At 37.0% G+C, this 15,701-nt stretch overlaps 8 protein-coding genes across 11 annotated transcripts in view; 5 read left to right on the forward strand and 3 right to left on the reverse strand.

Annotated features, from left to right (window-relative positions):
• The window catches only part of LOC135132366 (MAM domain-containing glycosylphosphatidylinositol anchor protein 2-like), a 90,638-nt gene extending 87,918 nt beyond the window's left edge, over positions 1-2,720 (forward strand). Inside the window, exons 4-8 of the mRNA XM_064060440.1 lie at positions 967-1,091; positions 1,142-1,292; positions 1,365-1,462; positions 1,934-2,227; positions 2,301-2,720. Coding sequence (XP_063916510.1) covers positions 967-1,091; positions 1,142-1,292; positions 1,365-1,462; positions 1,934-2,227; positions 2,301-2,612 — 980 coding nt within the window. The 3' untranslated portion in view covers positions 2,613-2,720. The remainder of the gene's footprint in view (positions 1-966; positions 1,092-1,141; positions 1,293-1,364; positions 1,463-1,933; positions 2,228-2,300) is intronic.
• A 92-nt stretch (positions 2,721-2,812) lies between these two features.
• On the forward strand, positions 2,813-3,442 carry LOC135132504 (ribonuclease P protein subunit p20). The gene is made up of 3 exons (XM_064060629.1): positions 2,813-3,074; positions 3,129-3,294; positions 3,339-3,442. Exons 1-3 carry the CDS (start codon positions 2,919-2,921, stop codon positions 3,440-3,442), a joined length of 426 nt encoding a protein of 141 aa, XP_063916699.1. The 5' UTR covers positions 2,813-2,918.
• Positions 3,443-3,444: 2 nt separating this feature from the next.
• LOC135132506 (uncharacterized protein) lies at positions 3,445-3,930 on the forward strand. The gene has a single exon (XM_064060631.1). It carries the CDS (start codon positions 3,445-3,447, stop codon positions 3,856-3,858), a length of 414 nt encoding a protein of 137 aa, XP_063916701.1. The 3' UTR covers positions 3,859-3,930.
• Positions 3,931-5,146, reverse strand: LOC135132497 (26S proteasome non-ATPase regulatory subunit 14). Its single transcript, XM_064060618.1, has 4 exons — positions 5,058-5,146; positions 4,825-5,010; positions 4,472-4,778; positions 3,931-4,425 (listed from the first exon to the last, which is right to left on the reverse strand). Exons 2-4 carry the CDS (start codon positions 5,000-5,002, stop codon positions 3,975-3,977), a joined length of 936 nt encoding a protein of 311 aa, XP_063916688.1. The 5' UTR covers positions 5,003-5,010; positions 5,058-5,146; the 3' UTR covers positions 3,931-3,974.
• An 18-nt stretch (positions 5,147-5,164) lies between these two features.
• LOC135132505 (COX assembly mitochondrial protein homolog) lies at positions 5,165-5,778 on the forward strand. The gene is made up of 2 exons (XM_064060630.1): positions 5,165-5,270; positions 5,410-5,778. The coding sequence occupies exons 1-2, from the start codon at positions 5,165-5,167 to the stop codon at positions 5,721-5,723; spliced, it is 420 nt and encodes a 139-aa protein (XP_063916700.1). The 3' UTR covers positions 5,724-5,778.
• LOC135132498 (tRNA-splicing endonuclease subunit Sen2) lies at positions 5,701-6,777 on the reverse strand. The gene is made up of 3 exons (XM_064060619.1): positions 6,164-6,777; positions 5,956-6,113; positions 5,701-5,909 (listed from the first exon to the last, which is right to left on the reverse strand). The coding sequence occupies exons 1-3, from the start codon at positions 6,774-6,776 to the stop codon at positions 5,757-5,759; spliced, it is 924 nt and encodes a 307-aa protein (XP_063916689.1). The 5' UTR covers position 6,777; the 3' UTR covers positions 5,701-5,756.
• A 194-nt stretch (positions 6,778-6,971) lies between these two features.
• On the forward strand, positions 6,972-15,546 carry LOC135132496 (V-type proton ATPase subunit H). 2 transcript variants are annotated; one of them, XM_064060615.1, is made up of 7 exons: positions 6,972-7,057; positions 7,359-7,440; positions 7,531-7,720; positions 7,776-7,994; positions 8,223-8,342; positions 14,360-15,054; positions 15,112-15,546. In XM_064060615.1, the coding sequence occupies exons 1-7, from the start codon at positions 6,979-6,981 to the stop codon at positions 15,311-15,313; spliced, it is 1,587 nt and encodes a 528-aa protein (XP_063916685.1). In that variant the 5' UTR covers positions 6,972-6,978; the 3' UTR covers positions 15,314-15,546. The 2 variants fall into 2 exon arrangements, with proteins under 2 accessions (XP_063916685.1, XP_063916687.1); XM_064060617.1 differs by lacking the exon at positions 8,223-8,342.
• LOC135132499 (2-iminobutanoate/2-iminopropanoate deaminase-like) overlaps positions 15,532-15,701 on the reverse strand; it is a 167,345-nt gene continuing 167,175 nt past the window's right edge. For all 3 annotated transcript variants that reach the window (XM_064060622.1, XM_064060621.1, XM_064060620.1), the window contains one exon: positions 15,532-15,687. In XM_064060622.1, the coding sequence (XP_063916692.1) occupies positions 15,563-15,687 (125 nt within the window). In that variant the 3' untranslated portion in view covers positions 15,532-15,562. The remainder of the gene's footprint in view (positions 15,688-15,701) is intronic.

The raw sequence follows: 15,701 nt of genomic DNA on the forward strand, positions 1-15,701 counted from the left end.
GAAACGTAAACAACAACTTAGGGAAAACCATCAAGCCATTTAGATATATCACAGCTAAAATAGTTGAACCCGAATAAATAATTGATTACCGTTTACAACATCAAATTTGCCTCAACCCCCTAAATATCCTTCACTGAAGTTTTGAAAAAACCATACGTGCTATGAAAATTCTAAAAGCAGACTCGTAACCACCACACCAAATTAATTAGCCCCGTTTGTTTCAATTTTTGTTGATTAAATATGCTTCTGCACACCACTCTTGCCCCTAAAATTCATACAATTGATGATTTTTTTGTTAGTTTTTGTTGCCTCAGAACGGTTCACAAACGTAATTTTCGCTTTATATTAACATTTCGCACGCTTTTCACTTTGACAACGAACCGATTGCTTGTAAGTCAGGTGCGTTTTCGTTTCGTTTGCACCAATTTGTAAATAATCGTGTTGTGGGCGAGCGTTCCCACGTAGCGGAATAATTATCACCAATTTGTGGAATTTGAATTTAAATTTTTCATTGCGAGCCACCGCGAATAAAGGCTTTGTTTCGCGATGTTTGCACGTGCAGCAGAAATGTGAAAAATTACAGCTGAGTTTTTTACAGCGGCATAATTCGTAAACGGGGCTTTTTGTGACATGGAATCCTCGAACTTGTGTCGAGATGGTCGGAATAAATTTCTAAAGCGCGCGGGGGATGAGTCGTGCACGCGTATTCACAAATTAAAGTTTAAGTTTCGTGCGTGACGTAGTACGTAAATAACAACTTAGGGAAAACCATCCGTCTATCGTACATTTCGGAACCGTCATCCCGCTTTCCAGTCTTCAAAGCAACACGAGACAACGCGTCCAGTAAATAAAACGCATCCCGGAACGTATTGGACGTCGTAATCGAATTTCAGCAACCTTTGTACACAATCCGGCGATTTGTTGATCCCCCGATTTAAGAATTACCACCAATCTTGTCGATTTCAGTGCCTCCTAGTCTCCAGATCTACCCCAACAACGGCGAAGTCTTCACCACCCGCAAGGGCGCCCCCGTGTCATTCGAATGCAGAGCGAGCGGCAACCCATTACCGGTGGTCCAGTGGTCGAAAAAGGTAAGCGTCCCGATTCGAACCCAATTAGCATCCAAATGGCATCGTTTCAGGAAGGTGTACTCCCATCCGGATTACAAGTACAAACAGGTTACCTATTGTCGTTACCGAGCGTCCAGCGACAGGACGCAGGCGAATACCAATGCACGGCTTCCAACGGAATCGGGCAACCCGTGACCGGGGACGTCAAACTCCACGTTCTCTGTAAGAGCAAACAGATATAATATACAGATGTGACGTTTTTTCGTGGAGAAAACATGTTTTATGTGTTTGCAGATCCTCCGGAAATAAGCGTGGCGAAGTCCTGGGTCAACGCGGGGGAGGGGCTCGAGGCGAGGCTGGATTGCATCGTTCACGCCGATCCACCTGGAGAAGTAAGAGGGATTTTTGATGTACAGGAGTAATGAAGCGGTCATTAAGAGGTCGTTTGGGTTTTTAGTGGGAATGTTACTAAAATTTAAAAGTTAGCGTGCTTAAAATGCTTGAAAGCGGCGAAGTGATCTTTAAAAAGGGGAAATATGGTATTATAGTGGTTTATGGGGTGTAAAATAGCGACTTACTTTATCTGTTTTATGATTGGTTTGAAGCAAGGGGGCGTGGCGTGACGTAAGAAATGTGTCGAACCTACTAGATGCATTAACGAACACTAGTCAAACAGCTCATTTATAACTAGTTGTTTTGCAAACTAGGATATAAATCCAATAACCAACTTTGATTAATTTGATTAGTAGGGTATCAGTTTTCAATCAAACCCAGCGCTCAGTCGCAGTCACTTTATATAAATTTTATTGATTATTGGTTACAGGATTACAATTAGTGCACATTATTGTTAACATCGGTTTTAGGTTTTATGGTACCAAAACTCTTTCCCTCTGCAACAAACCGACCGCCGGATAATGTCAAGCAAGGGCAAAACTCACGCTTTAACCATCAAAAACGTCCAGTTTTCCGACTTCGGCAACTACAGTTGCACGGTTATCAACTCAATCGGACGGGACAGAAAATATATAGAACTATCGGGAAAGCCCGGTCCTGCACGCATCCTCAGCCCCAACTACTCCAGCGCCCATTATTACGACCTACGATGGGTCGTACAATCCGTTTTGCCCATCATGGAAGCAAAAATACTCTACAGACGGGTAATTACACCCACGTGATTAATCGGACCAGCATCTGCGTTAAACACTCTACTCTTAATTTTATTATTTTTAGATCAACGCAACCACGATTTATGACCACAAAGGACAATGGCACGATCTAGTCGTCAAACCAAGTCAGAAATACGACCCGAAGACCGGTGAAAGGGTTCAGTCTTTCCGAATTACCAACCTGACGCCCGAATCCTTGTACGAATGCCTCATTTTGACCAAAAATCAACACGGGTACAGCGAAGTGTCAAGTTTGCACCAATGGTTCAGTTCGGACAAGGGCCGACCATTGGTCGAATCGATGGGACACAACGTCGCCGGGTTAAGTTTAAGCACACTTATGTTCATACAAGCTGTCATTTTGTTGTCATTTTAAGTGACGGTTTTATTTGTTTGTGGAAATTTGTATTGTGTAAATAATTTTTCACAGTCAGGGTAGAACAGAGTATGTAGAATGTATTATTAATAAAGTTTTTACAAATTATTCGTCGTTCACTCTCGATTAAGTGTTTTCAAAAGTATGCAACCCAACATACACAGTTGGACAGATAGGCAACCACCAATACTTCACTCCCTCCAATTTATTGTACTCCAGACCACTCCAGACACTGCATTAGAACAGCAATGTTAATTTTAATTAATAAAAACAAAATCGTGCCCAAAAAATAACCCCAATTGTGTTATGGAAGGTAGTTCCAGTGCAAACGACCCAAAACCTAAAAAACCGACCAAACAACCCCGCGCCCCCAGCAAAGATCACGTTTTGCGCAAACGCCGTCCCCAGAAGCCCGAGCGCGACGCCTCCGTGGTCTACGTCAACACCAAAACCCCCATCAAGGTAAATCCGCCGCAACCCCTAAATCCAACTTTGAGGTTATGTCGTTCGTTTCAGGCGGTCGTCGACCGTTGCTGTAAACTGATCAACAAAGGTGAAAAGGAGCTCACTCTGTACTGCCTGGGGGCCGCCATCCAGCGCGGAATCCTCATCGCTTTGAGGTTATGTGAACAAAATGTGGCTTACAAAATCCACTCCAACACGTTCACGACCGAACTGATAGGTAACTGGAGCCCCCGTTTTGCTCGTCTACATTGTGTTTTTCAGACGACTTGGAGCCCGCCACGGACGATGCTGACTACACCATCCAGCGCAGGTCCAACTCGGCTTTGAAAATCCGCGTCTTCCGCAGCGACCCCCTCAAACCGTAGCCATGTTTTTCACGATTGACGAGCTCGTGCGGTGGTTGGGGCTCACCGTGTTCGAGATTTGGGTGAACCTGATTTCGTTTCTGATTTTCACGGTGATGTTGGCGGTGAAGTATGACCCTTACGTTGACGTGGATAAGAACGGTTGGTGGGCGATTTTTTTCCCGTTGTTTGCGGGGGACGCCCTCAATGCGTACTTTTGCGTTATTATTTTTATTAGGATGTTGTCGGAGATGACGCTGCGGGCGTCTCTGTTGCGGATTAGTTGGTCCGGGACTTTTTTGTTAATGACGTTTTTATTTAAGTTTTTGTTGTGCCAGAAGTTGCTGAATAAGTTGGGCTTGGATTACTCGGAGGTGTTTGCGCCGCTTTATATTTTGTTGCAGTTGATTGCGGTGAGGGCGTGCCAACAAAGTTAATTGTGTTATATTAATAGACTTTTGCTAGTATTAAAGTATTTTGTGTATATTAAAAAAAATCTTTATAAAACATACGCCTTATTATAATTTAATCAAGTCACGTACATGTTACAGAATCATTTAAATGCAACGGTATCTAACATAGCTCCTAAACACTGGACAATATTGTTGGTCATGAGGAGATCCACTTTTTCCTCGAGGTGTCTCTTCGGGTCTTGCTTACCCACGTTCTTAATGGCCAACTGTTCGGGTGTCATCTTCTCTTCCTCTTCCAACGCTTTGTTGTAGTTTTTCGCCAACTCCAACACATCAGCGACCGTTTTTTCGTTAATCCCGCAATTGTCTCTATAGTCGGCTAGCGTTAACCCATCCATCCACGATTTTTTGTGCAAATTAAGTAACATTTTCTGCTCCAATTCGTTCTTACGATAATTTATACTAATAGAGTAGTAGTGTCTATTCAACCCGTGAATCAAAGCTTGTACGGAGGGTTTTTGTAAGTGCCCCAAATTCGACGTCGTCTGGCGAGGCTCCTGCCCCAAAACCATCATATTTGGGTTAATTAACCTATAAACCAACCGTCACTCTGGCGAAAAACCAATCCAAAACGTACCTAAACGCATCAATAACCACCTTCCCCTTGACAGACTGAATGGGATCGACCACCACTGCCACCGCCCGCTCTGAAAGCGCCTCAAAACTCTGCTGCGTGTTAATATCCACCCCTGATAACCAGCACCCAAAACCCGGATGCGAATGGTACCAACCCACTACCATCTCAGGCCGCCCGGTCTGCCTCAACATATCCAACATTTTTGCTTGAAAAACGGGGTCCACAGCCTCCACGCTGACTCCAGTTCCGGTTTGGGGCATCGCGAACACGTCGATCACCCTCACGGTATAATCATCAACGAATTCGCCTACATTTCAGTTATAATAAAGTGCCAAGTCATAACATAACCTCACCTAACATGAGCCCCATCACTTCCATGGGAACGCCGGCCCGCCCGTGCTTTAACATTTTCAGAAGGGCTAGCGATGAAATGTAGACTTGCTCGGCGGTGTCCACCACGGGGGCGTCGGACGGAGGGGGCGCCTGAGACAAGCCCGGCATCCCGCCACCCAAACGCAACAAACGATCCATTTTCACACCTAATGATACGATAATAACTAATCACTCAAAATTAATACGTCCTTACCTTAATAAAGCTCGACTGAAACACAACGAGTCGCTTTTGGCTTTGTTTTCGTTGACTAAAATCTTGGCATTGACATCTGAAAACTGTCAAAATGGAATGTGCAATTCATGACGTTTTGGTTTCGGGTGGGTAAAGTAGAGTTCTGTACGATGGCGGCGAAGCAGCAAAAGAATATTTTAAAGGAGAAATACGGAAGTGGCCCCCATGGATTAGGTACAAGTGGTTAACATTGTCTATAATTCGCCCGACTTATGTAACCTTATCTTCGCATAAAAACGACATAACCTCATTTTCCAAAAGTGAGGTTATGTTAAATTCACGAAATTGGTACTTATTAAGTGTGCGGTTGTAGGTGACCCCGAAGACACCTCGCTGCGACGAGTCGAAATCGACGTCATGATCCCCAAGAAAATGCGCGAGATCGCACGCGACGAAAAGTGCAAAGACTACGTCGAGAAATTCACTGAGTGTTGTAAAAACAGCAACGTTTTGATGATTTTTAAATGTCGAGCGGAGAACGCGGCGCTCAAAGACTGTCTGACGCGGTGGTACGAAGACGAAGGTTTTAAAAATAGGTGCAAGAACGAGTATCTTAAAGAGAGGAGTGAATACAGGAGAACTGGGGTGACTCAAAAACAGAAAGAACGTTTGGGAGTTTCTATGTAAATATATGTACAAAGTAGTTTTGCGTAATTAAAATTAAGTTTGTTTACTGGTTGTCGCTTGTGGTTTTTTTAGAGAGAAAATCCAGCGTTTCATTATGGTTTCTTTGATGGTGAAGTTTGACAAGTCTTGAAAATGAACCTGGTTGGGTTGTGTTTGTGGCCAAATTATTTCACAGATTAGTAGTTCCTGAAGTTCAAAATTTAGTAAATGGGGGTAAATTCGGGGGTTTTACCTTGGCTGCAGTCTCACACAGGCGGTTTAACCCCATCAAACACAAATTATTCATAGAGCGCCTGCTCAAACGTTCAATTTTGTCCAAGTTTTCGTCAACGACGTGGATAATGACGACGTAAGAAGCGTGATAAAACGGGGGCCCTTGTTTGTATAACACTGTAACAAAAATTTTTGACTTTTGTGGGTCAAAATTTACTAAAACTTACAGAAGTCACCACCGAATTTAATTCCAGGCTTGACAACCCAGTTTTTCGTTCTAAAATGGTAATAAACGATGTAGTTAATCACAAACCACTTGTCGCTTTGTTGGAATAGCCCCCACGCTTCTTCGAGCCCCAAAATTTTACCGTCGTGACGTATGTCGAGACAGTTTAGGGCTGCAGCCAGAAAAAACGCCTCTTCTAACCCCAAATTAACCGTTTCTGCGATTCCTGAGCAATCAAGCTGATACTCTGGTTTCAAATTAGTAAAATAGTCTGCAATGTCTTCAGATTCTGAGTCGCTGTCTGGAACAACAATAACTTTCTGGGGGGCGCATTTTGCCCCTTCGGCGTTGCGTTTGCGGTTTTGGAAGACGCGATTTCTGACGATTTCGGGCGATTTTTTTCGAAATTCTGGATAATTTCTTGAGAGAGAAGCCTTCCCAAAGTACCCCATTGAAATAATTTTTTTCATGTCGTCGACATTGTCTATTACGACGCAGAACCCGTTAAAGCTGCCCTTGAATCGATACAACTCGCCTTTGTTTTCGATTAGGGGTAGATTTTGGGCGGGTTTCAGCCTGCAGTGTTTCTTGGGTCGGGGTTTCGCTAGCGCCATTTTAAAATCGCGCGGTTTTATGACAGAGCGGCCAACCTAATCGCGCGTGCTATCTCCCTCTCGCTCGCCGCTTGTCGCCATCTTGGGGGTCCGTCAGGTTGGCACCGTGTGTCAATAATCACAAGACTTGTCAGCTGAATTGTTAAAAACACGGGCAGGTCAAAGTGGTGTTTTTCGTAAGATAGAGATTGTTTGTGCAAAAATGTCGTCGTCGCAGGTCCCCGCGGGCGCAGACCCTAAAATCAAAGACATAATCACATCTTTAGACGATGAAAAAATAGGTAAAAGTTACTCTTGCATACCCAAGTCCGGGAAAAGTTTGGTCAAAAAATTCCTCCGAAACGCGAAACTCGCACCCAATCCCCGAAAAAAACACAAATCCGGGCGAATTTCATTGAAAATAGTCCCGAAAAAGCGATTAATTAATTCAAAATAGGTGTGTTACGCTCACGTGACGTCTACGATGAGTGTACCAGTGGCACTAAAAATTTTTTCGTGCGACTTCATTTTGGCGAGAAATCGGATTTTTTGGCTAAATTCCCAGGGTTTATTAAATTATAAGCGGAATGTGGGCTATTTCAGATATGTTGGCCGCTACGAGTGTGCTGCAGCAACGGGCGACGGACATCCGTTCGCAAAGGGTGAACTGGCAGTCGTACTTCCAGTAAGTTAGCTCCTTTCAAGTAACGTAGTAGACACTCATGAGCTGTGTACGCAAAATTTGTCTCGAGACGCTGTTAACCTCACATTGCAGGTCGCAGATGATCTCGCAGGAAGACCACCAGTTCATCACAGCTTTCGACACCTCGGATGGCCACAAACGCGAGCAGTTGCTGCAGACCGACCGCATGCAATGTGCGCAGACGTTCCTCAATCTCTTGGGGCACGTCTCCAAAGACCAGACTTTGCAGTACATTCTGGTCCTGATTGATGATATGCTCCAGGTAGGTTAGGTTCATGGTTGATTAAGGAGTGTAAGTTTAGTAATTTTGTGATTAGGAGGATCGCACCCGCGTGGAGATTTTCCACGAGTACGCCAACAAGAAAAAGGAGTCGGTCTGGGGGCCCTTTTTGAACTTGTTGAACCGCCAGGACGGCTTCATCACCAACATGACGTCCAGAATCATCGCTAAAATCGCGTGTTGGTCGCAAACCCCCATGGAACGGTCAGATTTGCACTTTTATTTGACCTGGTTGAAAGACCAACTGAAGATGCAGGTATGAAGTGTGACATTTGCGGCTTGAGCTTGCGTTAATTTAGTTCGTGTGTTTACTAATCAATGTGTGTTTTGGATTCACTATCTTTTTCTTTGTGTGTGTATATTTTTGGTTACATTGAAAGTACTAATGATTTCTGGTTCATTGAAGACATGTTTGTCTTATAAAATCACTAACCGTAGAACGGCTTTCTTTTGCCAGAAAGCGAGATACTTAAGTCGTTTTTAGTATGACGAATTAGCTGCGACTATGGCACAAAACGACGTACTGAGGGGAGAACAAGCCACTGAAAGTTATACTGAGGTTGCTTTCAGCATCGATGAGCAACAAACACCTAACGAAATTACGGTAACGGAAACACGTCATCACACATCAATAGCACATCTCATACATAATTGACTAAATCAACAACAAATTAGATAAATAAATATATGCATTTTTGGTAGGGTGTCACTGCAACAGCGCCTTCTGTGTGTGTGGTTTAAGTTGAGAAAGGGTGTTGCATGACGTCGAAATTGTTGCACGATTTTTACTAATGAAGCATGGTCATTTTGACTTACTAACAGTTTTGTGGTTGTAGATTTTGAGTAAGTATTATTTATCCACGATTTGTTTGCTTTATTGTGTTTAGGGATTACGGGAACCCACAGTGAGGAGGCAGAGCAGTCTAATACCTCGCTGTTTATAAAAATATATTCATAGAAAGAATACGTACCTACCAACGGACAAGTTTTGACTTTGATTCACAATCTGTAAAAAAAAAAACAAATTTTAGTTAGAACGACACGTTAGGAAGAGGAAAATATTAAATATTTATTTAATAGCCGATTTTAATTGGCCATGATGTACTATCGCACGCAATGGTGTTTTTTATCAACCTGACTTTCGATTTTTTGCTTTCTCGTTTTTTGATTTTCCGGTTTTTCAATTTTTCGGAATTAATTTTTCACTTTTCTCAATTTTTCGATTATTCGACTTTCCTATTTTTCGACGTTTTAGTCACGGGGTTTATGTATTTAAATTTACGGATTTTTCAATTTTTGGCGTTTCTAAATTTTTGGATTTTTCGTTTTCTCAATTTTTCAATTAATCTATTTTTAAATTTTTAGATTTTTCGACTTTGTTTTATTTTATTTTTTACTTACTTGAAGTTTCAATTTTTCGGTTTACCGGTTTTTTAATTTAAAATTTTTTAATTATGAATTTTCCCATTTTTCGATTTTTAGCCACTTCCATTTCTCAATTTTTCAGTTTTTTGATAATTCTTCCAATTTTTCAACGTTTCAGTTTTTGAATTTAGGTGTTTAAATTTTTTGGATTTTTCAATTTTTCCATTTTTGACGCGTCTAAATTTTTCAATTTCTCAATTTTTTAATTTTGGATTTTTCGATTTTTCATCTTTCCGATTTCTCAAATTTTCGATGTTTAAGTTTTGGGTTTTTTCAATTTTGGGATTTTTAAATATGTATTTTGATTTTTATATTTTTCGACTTTCAATTTTTTTTTACTTATTCGATTTGTTGATATTTTGATTGCTCCATATTTTAAATTTTCAATTTTTATTATTTTAAATTTTAGATTTTTCACTCTTTTGATTTTCCGATTCTCAATTTTTCGATTTCCATTTCTCGATTTCTCAGTCTTTCGATTATTCGAGTTTAAAGTTTTATGAAGTTTTTTTTTCAATTTCTCTTTAGTTTTTTGATTGGGAAATTTTCAAGTTTTCATTATGCAATTTTTCGTTTCCGTTAATTTTCATTATTTTTTCAAATATTCGATTTTTTGTGTTTGGAATTTGTATCTTTTTGTTTTTTGAATTTCCATTTCTCCAATTTTTCGATTGGGAAATTTATCAATTTTCATTTTTTTTTTTGTTTCTTCCATTAGCAATTTTTCCACTTAAAATTTCTCGAGTTTTCAATTTTTAATTTTAAAACTGAAAAAATCGAAATTGAAAAAATAAAACTTTATAAAATCCCAACATCGAAAACACGAAAACCTGTAAAAGAATAAAGAAAATTAAAAAACGAATCGATTTTTTCATTTTTCGACTTTCCATCTGTCTGATTTCTGGATTTCTGAATTTTTCTATTTCTCAAACTTTCAATGTTTAAGTTTCGAGATTTTTCAAGATGTATTTCGATTTTTAAATTTTTAGATTTTTCGATTTGTTGATGTTTCGATTTCGCGATTTTTCAATTTTTCGATTTCGATTTTCCAATTTTTGGCGTTTATAAAGTTTTGGATTTTTCGTTTTTTCGATTTTTCAATTTTTCAAATTTTCAATTTTAAGTTTGCCGATTTTTCAATATGAAAAAATTTAAATTTTTAGATTTTTCGACTTTGTTTTTTTTATTTTTTACTTGAAGTTTCGATTTCTCACTTTGTCGGTTATCCGTTTCTTTAATTTAAAATTTTTTAATTATGAATTTTCCCGTTTTTCGATTTTTAGCCACTTCCATTTCTCAATTTTTTTAATTTTAAGCCACTTCCATTTCTCAATTTTTCAATTTTTTGAAAATTCATTTTTTCGATTTTCCATTTTTCCAACGTTTCAGTTTTTCAATTTAGGTGTTTAAATTGTTTGGATTTTTCAATTTTTCCATTTTTGACGCGTCTAAATTTTTCGATTTCTCAATTTTTCAATGTTTAAGTTTTGGGTTTTTTCAATTTTGGGATTTTTCAATATGTATTTTGATTTTTAAATTTTTAGATTTTTCGACTGTTTTTTTTTTATTTTTACCTATTCGATTTTTCGATTTGTTGATATTTTGATTGCTCGATATTTTCAATTTTTAGTATTTTTAAATTTTAGATTTTTCACTCTTTTGATTTTCCGATTCTCAATTTTTAGATTTCCCTTCCAATACTACATTTTTCAGTTTTTCGATTATTCAAGTTTGCAGTTTTATGAAGTTTTTTTTTCAATTTCGATTTCCTTAATTTTTCAATTTGGAATTTTTCAAATTTTCATTTTCTTGTTCCTTCAAGTTCATTTTTAAACTTTTCTATTTTTCAATTTTTCATTATACAATTTTTCGTTTCCGTTAATTTTCTTAATTTTTTTAAATATTCGATTTTTCTGTTTTAGAATTTGTCTCTTTTTGTTTTTTGAATTTTCATTTCTCCAATTTTTCGATTGGGAAATTTTTCAATTGGGAAATTTTTCAATTTTCATTTTTTTTTTTTGTATCTTACATTAGCAATTTTGCCACTTAAAATTTCTCCAGTTTTCAATTTTTAATTTTAAAACTGAAAAAATCGAAATTGAAAAAACAAAACTTTATAAAATTCAAACATCGAAAACTCGAAAACGTGTAAAAGAATAAAGAAAATTAAAAAACGAATCGATTTTTTCATTTTTCGACTTTCCATCTGTCTGATTTCTCGATTTCTCAATTTTTCCATTTCTCAAACTTTCAATGTTTGAGTTTCGGGATTTTTAAATTTTTAGATTTTTCGATTTTTTTACTTATTCGATTTTTCAGTTTTTTGATTTTTCGATTTGTTGAGGTTTTGATTACTCGATTTTTAAATTTTCAATTCTTCGAATTTTTAAATTTTAGATTTTCCAATTTTATAAAGTTTTGTTTTTTAATTTCGATTTCATTAATTTTTCGATTTAGAATTTTTCAAATCTTCATTTTTTTCTTGTTCCTTCAAGTGTGCGACATAGAACTCTTCGAGTTTTCATTTTTCTATTTTTTGTTTCCGTTTATTTTCTTTATTTTTTCAATTCAACTTTTCAGTGCTTGGAATTTGTTTTTTTTGTATTGTCAACTTAAATTTTTTGTATTTTTCATTTCTCAAATTTTTCGATTTGGAAATTTTTAAACTTTTCGATATAAATTTCTCGTGTTTTCAATTTTTAATTTTAAAACTGAAAAACAAAACTATAAAATCCTAACAGAAAACTCGAAAAATTGTAAGAATAAAGAAAATTAAAAAACGAATCGATTTTTCCATTTTTTGACTTTCCATCTGTCTGATTTCTCGATTTCTCAATTTTTCCATTTCTCAAACTTTCAATGTTTAAGTTTCGGGAGTTTTCAAGATGTGTTTCGATTTTTAAATGTTTAGATTTTTCGACTTTTTTTTATTTTTTACTTATTCGATTTTTCAGTTTTTTGATTTTTCGATTTGTTGATGTTTTGATTGGTCGATTTTTTAAATTTTCAATTTTTTGGAATTAATTTTTCAGTTTTTCGATATTTCGATTAACGGTTTTCTTTCGATTTTTCGCCTTCTCGTTTTTAGATTTTCCGGGTTTTTACTTTTTCGGTTTATCGGTTTTTTAAATTCAAATTTTTCAATTTCGAATTTTCCCATTTTTCGATTTTTAGCCACTTCCATTTCTCAATTTTTCGATTTTTCGACTTCTCGATCTCTTGATGTTTCGATATCGCGATTTTTCAATTTTTCGATTTCGATTTTCCAATTTTTCAATGTTTCAGTTTTTGGGATTCATGTATTAAAAATTTTCCATTTTTGGTGTTTCTAAATCTTTGGATTTTTCGATTTCTCAATTTCGCGATTAATCGACTTTTCGAGTTTTCATCTTTCATATTTCTCGATTTCCCAATTTTTAGATTTCTCAAATTTTCAATGTTTAAGTTTGACTTTGTTTTTTTTTTTTATTTTTACTTGTTCGATTTTTCAAAATCTTGTGACTCTTTAAATCTTAGATTTTTCGTTTTTTCAGTTCTTCGATTATTCGCGTTTTCAATTTTATAAAGTTTTGTTTTTTTAATTTCGATTTCCTTAATTTTTCGATGTAGAATTTTTCAAATTTTTTTCTTGTTCCTTCAAGTCGAGTTATCATTTTTAAACTTTTCTCTTTTTCAATTTTTCGTTTCCGTTTATTTTCTTTATTTTTTCAATTCAACTTTTCAGTGTTTAGAATTTGTTTTTTTTTTTCATATTTTTAATTTAAATTTTTTGTATTTTTCATTTTTCCAATTTTTCGATTTGGAAATTTTTAAACTTTTCAATATAAATTTCTCGGGTTTTCAATGTTTAATTTTAAAATTGAAAAAATCGAAATTGAAAACACAAAACTTTATAAAATCCAAACAGAAAATTCGAAAAACTGTAAGAATAAAGAAAATTCAAAACCGAAACGAAAATCTGAAGAATTGAACGAACGAAAAACGAAAAATTGCGATATAAAATCGAGAAAATGAAAATTAAAAATAGAGCAAATGAAAAATAAAAAATTCAAGTATCGAAAAACTTCAAATCGAACAATTGAAGAAACTAAAAATTGAAAAACCAAAGTTGCAAAAACGAAATTTTGATATCAAAAAATTCCAAAAAAATTTTGAATTTTCCCATTTTTCAATTTTCAGCCACTTCCATTTCTCAATTTTTCAATTTTTCGACTTCTCAATCTTTTGATGTTTCGATTTCGCGATTTTTCGATTTTCCAATTTTTCAGCGTTTAAGTTTTAGGATTTAAATTTTTGGATATTTCGATTTTTCATATTTCGGATTTTTCAATATGTATTTGGTTTTTTAAATTTTTAGATTTTTCGACTTGCTTTTTTTTTTTATTTTTTACTTATTCGATTTTTCAAAATATTGCGACTTTTTATCTTTCATTTTGCGATTTTTCAGCTTTTTGATTTTCAAATTTTAGATTTTTCACTTTTTGTTGTTTCGATTTCTCAATATTCCGATTTTTTGCTTTCTGGTTTTTCGATTTTTCAATTTTTCAGTTTTGCGATATTTCGATTTTCCAATTATTTATCGGGTTTTTTGAGTTTAAATTTTGAATTTTCCCATTTTTCGATGTTACAGTTATGGGATTTATATATTTAAATTTTTGGATTTTTTAATTTTTCAATTTTTGCCGTTTTTAAATTTTTAAATTTTTCGTTTTTTTAATTTCTGGATTAATCGATTTTTTAATTTTTAGACTTTCTGATCTTTAGATTTTTTACTTGCTCACTTTTTCAAAATTATGCGAATTTTTAAATCTTAGATTTTTCAACATTTTCATCTATTCGATATTTTAATTTTTGGATTTTTTAGATTTTTAAAATTCCTGATTATGATCACTATATGCTTAACATCAATTGTTTATGTATATACATCGAAAGAATGCGACAATTAAGCACGCAGAAACTCTCCTCAAAACAGATGAAGCGATTAAAATTATTAATGAGGCTACAATGAGTGTTTATGAAATTATGGGAACCCGCTGAGAGAAGGCAGAGGAGCTTAATACCCCTCGCTGTTATGGCGACAATACTTTTGCTTACACCGTTTCCAGCGGTTACTAAGATTTTATTGCCGAAAAAAATAATTCTTTCGTTCACCGTGACCCGGGCACCCCCCACCCTCTAATTCTCTTCTCTGTCCAGAACAACGAGTACATCCAGTCCGTCGGCCGCTGCCTCCAGATGATGCTCCGCATCGACGAGTACCGCTTCGCCTTCGTCTCCGTGGACGGCATCTCCACCCTCCTCTCGGTCCTCTCCGGCCGCGTCAACTTCCAGGTCCAATACCAACTCATCTTCTGCCTCTGGGTGCTCACCTTCAACCCGCTCCTCGCCGAGAAGATGAACAAATTCAACGTAATCCCGATCCTGGCCGACATCCTCAGCGACTCCGTCAAGGAGAAGGTCACCAGGATCATCCTGGCCGTGTTCAGGAACCTGATCGAAAAACCCGAGGACTCGCAAGTCGCCAAAGAGCACTGCATCGCGATGGTGCAGTGCAAGGTGCTGAAGCAGCTGAACATCCTCGAGCAGCGCAAATTCGACGACGAAGACGTGGCTCAAGACATCGAGTTCCTGACCGAGAAACTGCAGAACTCGGTGCAGGATTTGAGCTCGTTCGACGAGTACGCGACTGAGGTCAAGTCGGGCAGGTTGGAGTGGTCGCCGGTGCACAAGAGCAAATTCTGGAGGGAAAACGCGCAGCGGCTCAACGAAAAGAATTACGAGTTGTTGAGGATTTTGATTCATTTGTTGGAGCAGAGTAAGGATCCGTTGGTCTTGAGCGTAGCGAGTTATGATATAGGGGAGTACGTGAGGCACTACCCGAGGGGAAAACAGTAAGTTTACCGAACAGATGGAGTTGTATGATTTCGTTATAATGCGGTTTTTGTTAGCGTTATTGAACAGCTAGGTGGGAAACAACTGGTGATGCAGCTGTTAGCCCATGAAGACCCCAACGTCCGCTATGAAGCTTTATTGGCAGTCCAGAAATTGATGGTTCATAATTGGGAGTATCTGGGACGGCAGTTAGAGAAAGAACAGAGTGACAATAAGTCCGCCCCCAAAGGCGGCGTTGCTGTACCAGGCAAAGCATAAGTATAAAAATAAAACGTATATTTATAGATGCGAGTTCGCCTTTTACTGTTATAATATTTAATAAATCAGACTTATTGTTTCAAGTTTTTTGATGTAAATAACTGTATAGTTAACATTCCTAAGAGCTTGTTTGGTTTTTCGTGGTACATAGCGATTTTAGTATTATATTTTATTGTAAATATTGTTCATTTGAAATGTTTAAAGGTGTATTAATAAAATTATGTGATTAGAAAGTTTTATTGGCGGAAATTACAGTCTGGCGGTTACGTGGACGACGTCCCCTACGGCTGCCACCACTTCGATTTCCACGTTTGCGTTTAGCGGGAGTTTGGCAACTTGGACGGCGGAGCGCGCGGGGAAGTTGCTTTTAAAAACTAGAACAAAAGTT

This window comes from Zophobas morio, unplaced genomic scaffold, assembly GCF_036711695.1.
Source record: "Zophobas morio isolate AGI-343-1 ecotype UQ-CSIRO unplaced genomic scaffold, CSIRO_AGI_Zmor_V1 ptg000021l, whole genome shotgun sequence".
Taxonomy (NCBI): Eukaryota; Metazoa; Arthropoda; class Insecta; order Coleoptera; family Tenebrionidae; genus Zophobas; species Zophobas morio.

Excerpts from the sequence above, each read along its gene's own strand:
- LOC135132504 (XM_064060629.1), top strand. The coding sequence starts at position 2,919 with ATGGAAGGTAGTTCCAGTGCAAACGACCCAAAACCTAAAAAACCGACC. Across the intron at positions 3,075-3,128 it reads ACACCAAAACCCCCATCAAG|GCGGTCGTCGACCGTTGCTG; the intron begins GTAAATCCGCCG and ends CGTTCGTTTCAG. Across the intron at positions 3,295-3,338 it reads GTTCACGACCGAACTGATAG|ACGACTTGGAGCCCGCCACG; the intron begins GTAACTGGAGCC and ends TGTGTTTTTCAG.
- LOC135132498 (XM_064060619.1), bottom strand. The coding sequence starts at position 6,776 with ATGGCGCTAGCGAAACCCCGACCCAAGAAACACTGCAGGCTGAAACCC. Across the intron at positions 6,114-6,163 it reads TAAATTCGGTGGTGACTTCT|TGTTATACAAACAAGGGCCC; the intron begins GTAAGTTTTAGT and ends TTTTTGTTACAG. Across the intron at positions 5,910-5,955 it reads TGTGTGAGACTGCAGCCAAG|GAACTACTAATCTGTGAAAT; the intron begins GTAAAACCCCCG and ends TTTGAACTTCAG.
- LOC135132496 (XM_064060615.1), top strand. The coding sequence starts at position 6,979 with ATGTCGTCGTCGCAGGTCCCCGCGGGCGCAGACCCTAAAATCAAAGAC. Across the intron at positions 7,441-7,530 it reads AACTGGCAGTCGTACTTCCA|GTCGCAGATGATCTCGCAGG; the intron begins GTAAGTTAGCTC and ends CTCACATTGCAG. Across the intron at positions 15,055-15,111 it reads CACTACCCGAGGGGAAAACA|CGTTATTGAACAGCTAGGTG; the intron begins GTAAGTTTACCG and ends GGTTTTTGTTAG.
- LOC135132506 (XM_064060631.1), top strand. The coding sequence starts at position 3,445 with ATGTTTTTCACGATTGACGAGCTCGTGCGGTGGTTGGGGCTCACCGTG.
- LOC135132497 (XM_064060618.1), bottom strand. The coding sequence starts at position 5,002 with ATGGATCGTTTGTTGCGTTTGGGTGGCGGGATGCCGGGCTTGTCTCAG. Across the intron at positions 4,779-4,824 it reads AGTGATGGGGCTCATGTTAG|GCGAATTCGTTGATGATTAT; the intron begins GTGAGGTTATGT and ends ACTGAAATGTAG. Across the intron at positions 4,426-4,471 it reads GTGGTTATTGATGCGTTTAG|GTTAATTAACCCAAATATGA; the intron begins GTACGTTTTGGA and ends GTTGGTTTATAG.
- LOC135132505 (XM_064060630.1), top strand. The coding sequence starts at position 5,165 with ATGACGTTTTGGTTTCGGGTGGGTAAAGTAGAGTTCTGTACGATGGCG. Across the intron at positions 5,271-5,409 it reads AAGTGGCCCCCATGGATTAG|GTGACCCCGAAGACACCTCG; the intron begins GTACAAGTGGTT and ends GTGCGGTTGTAG.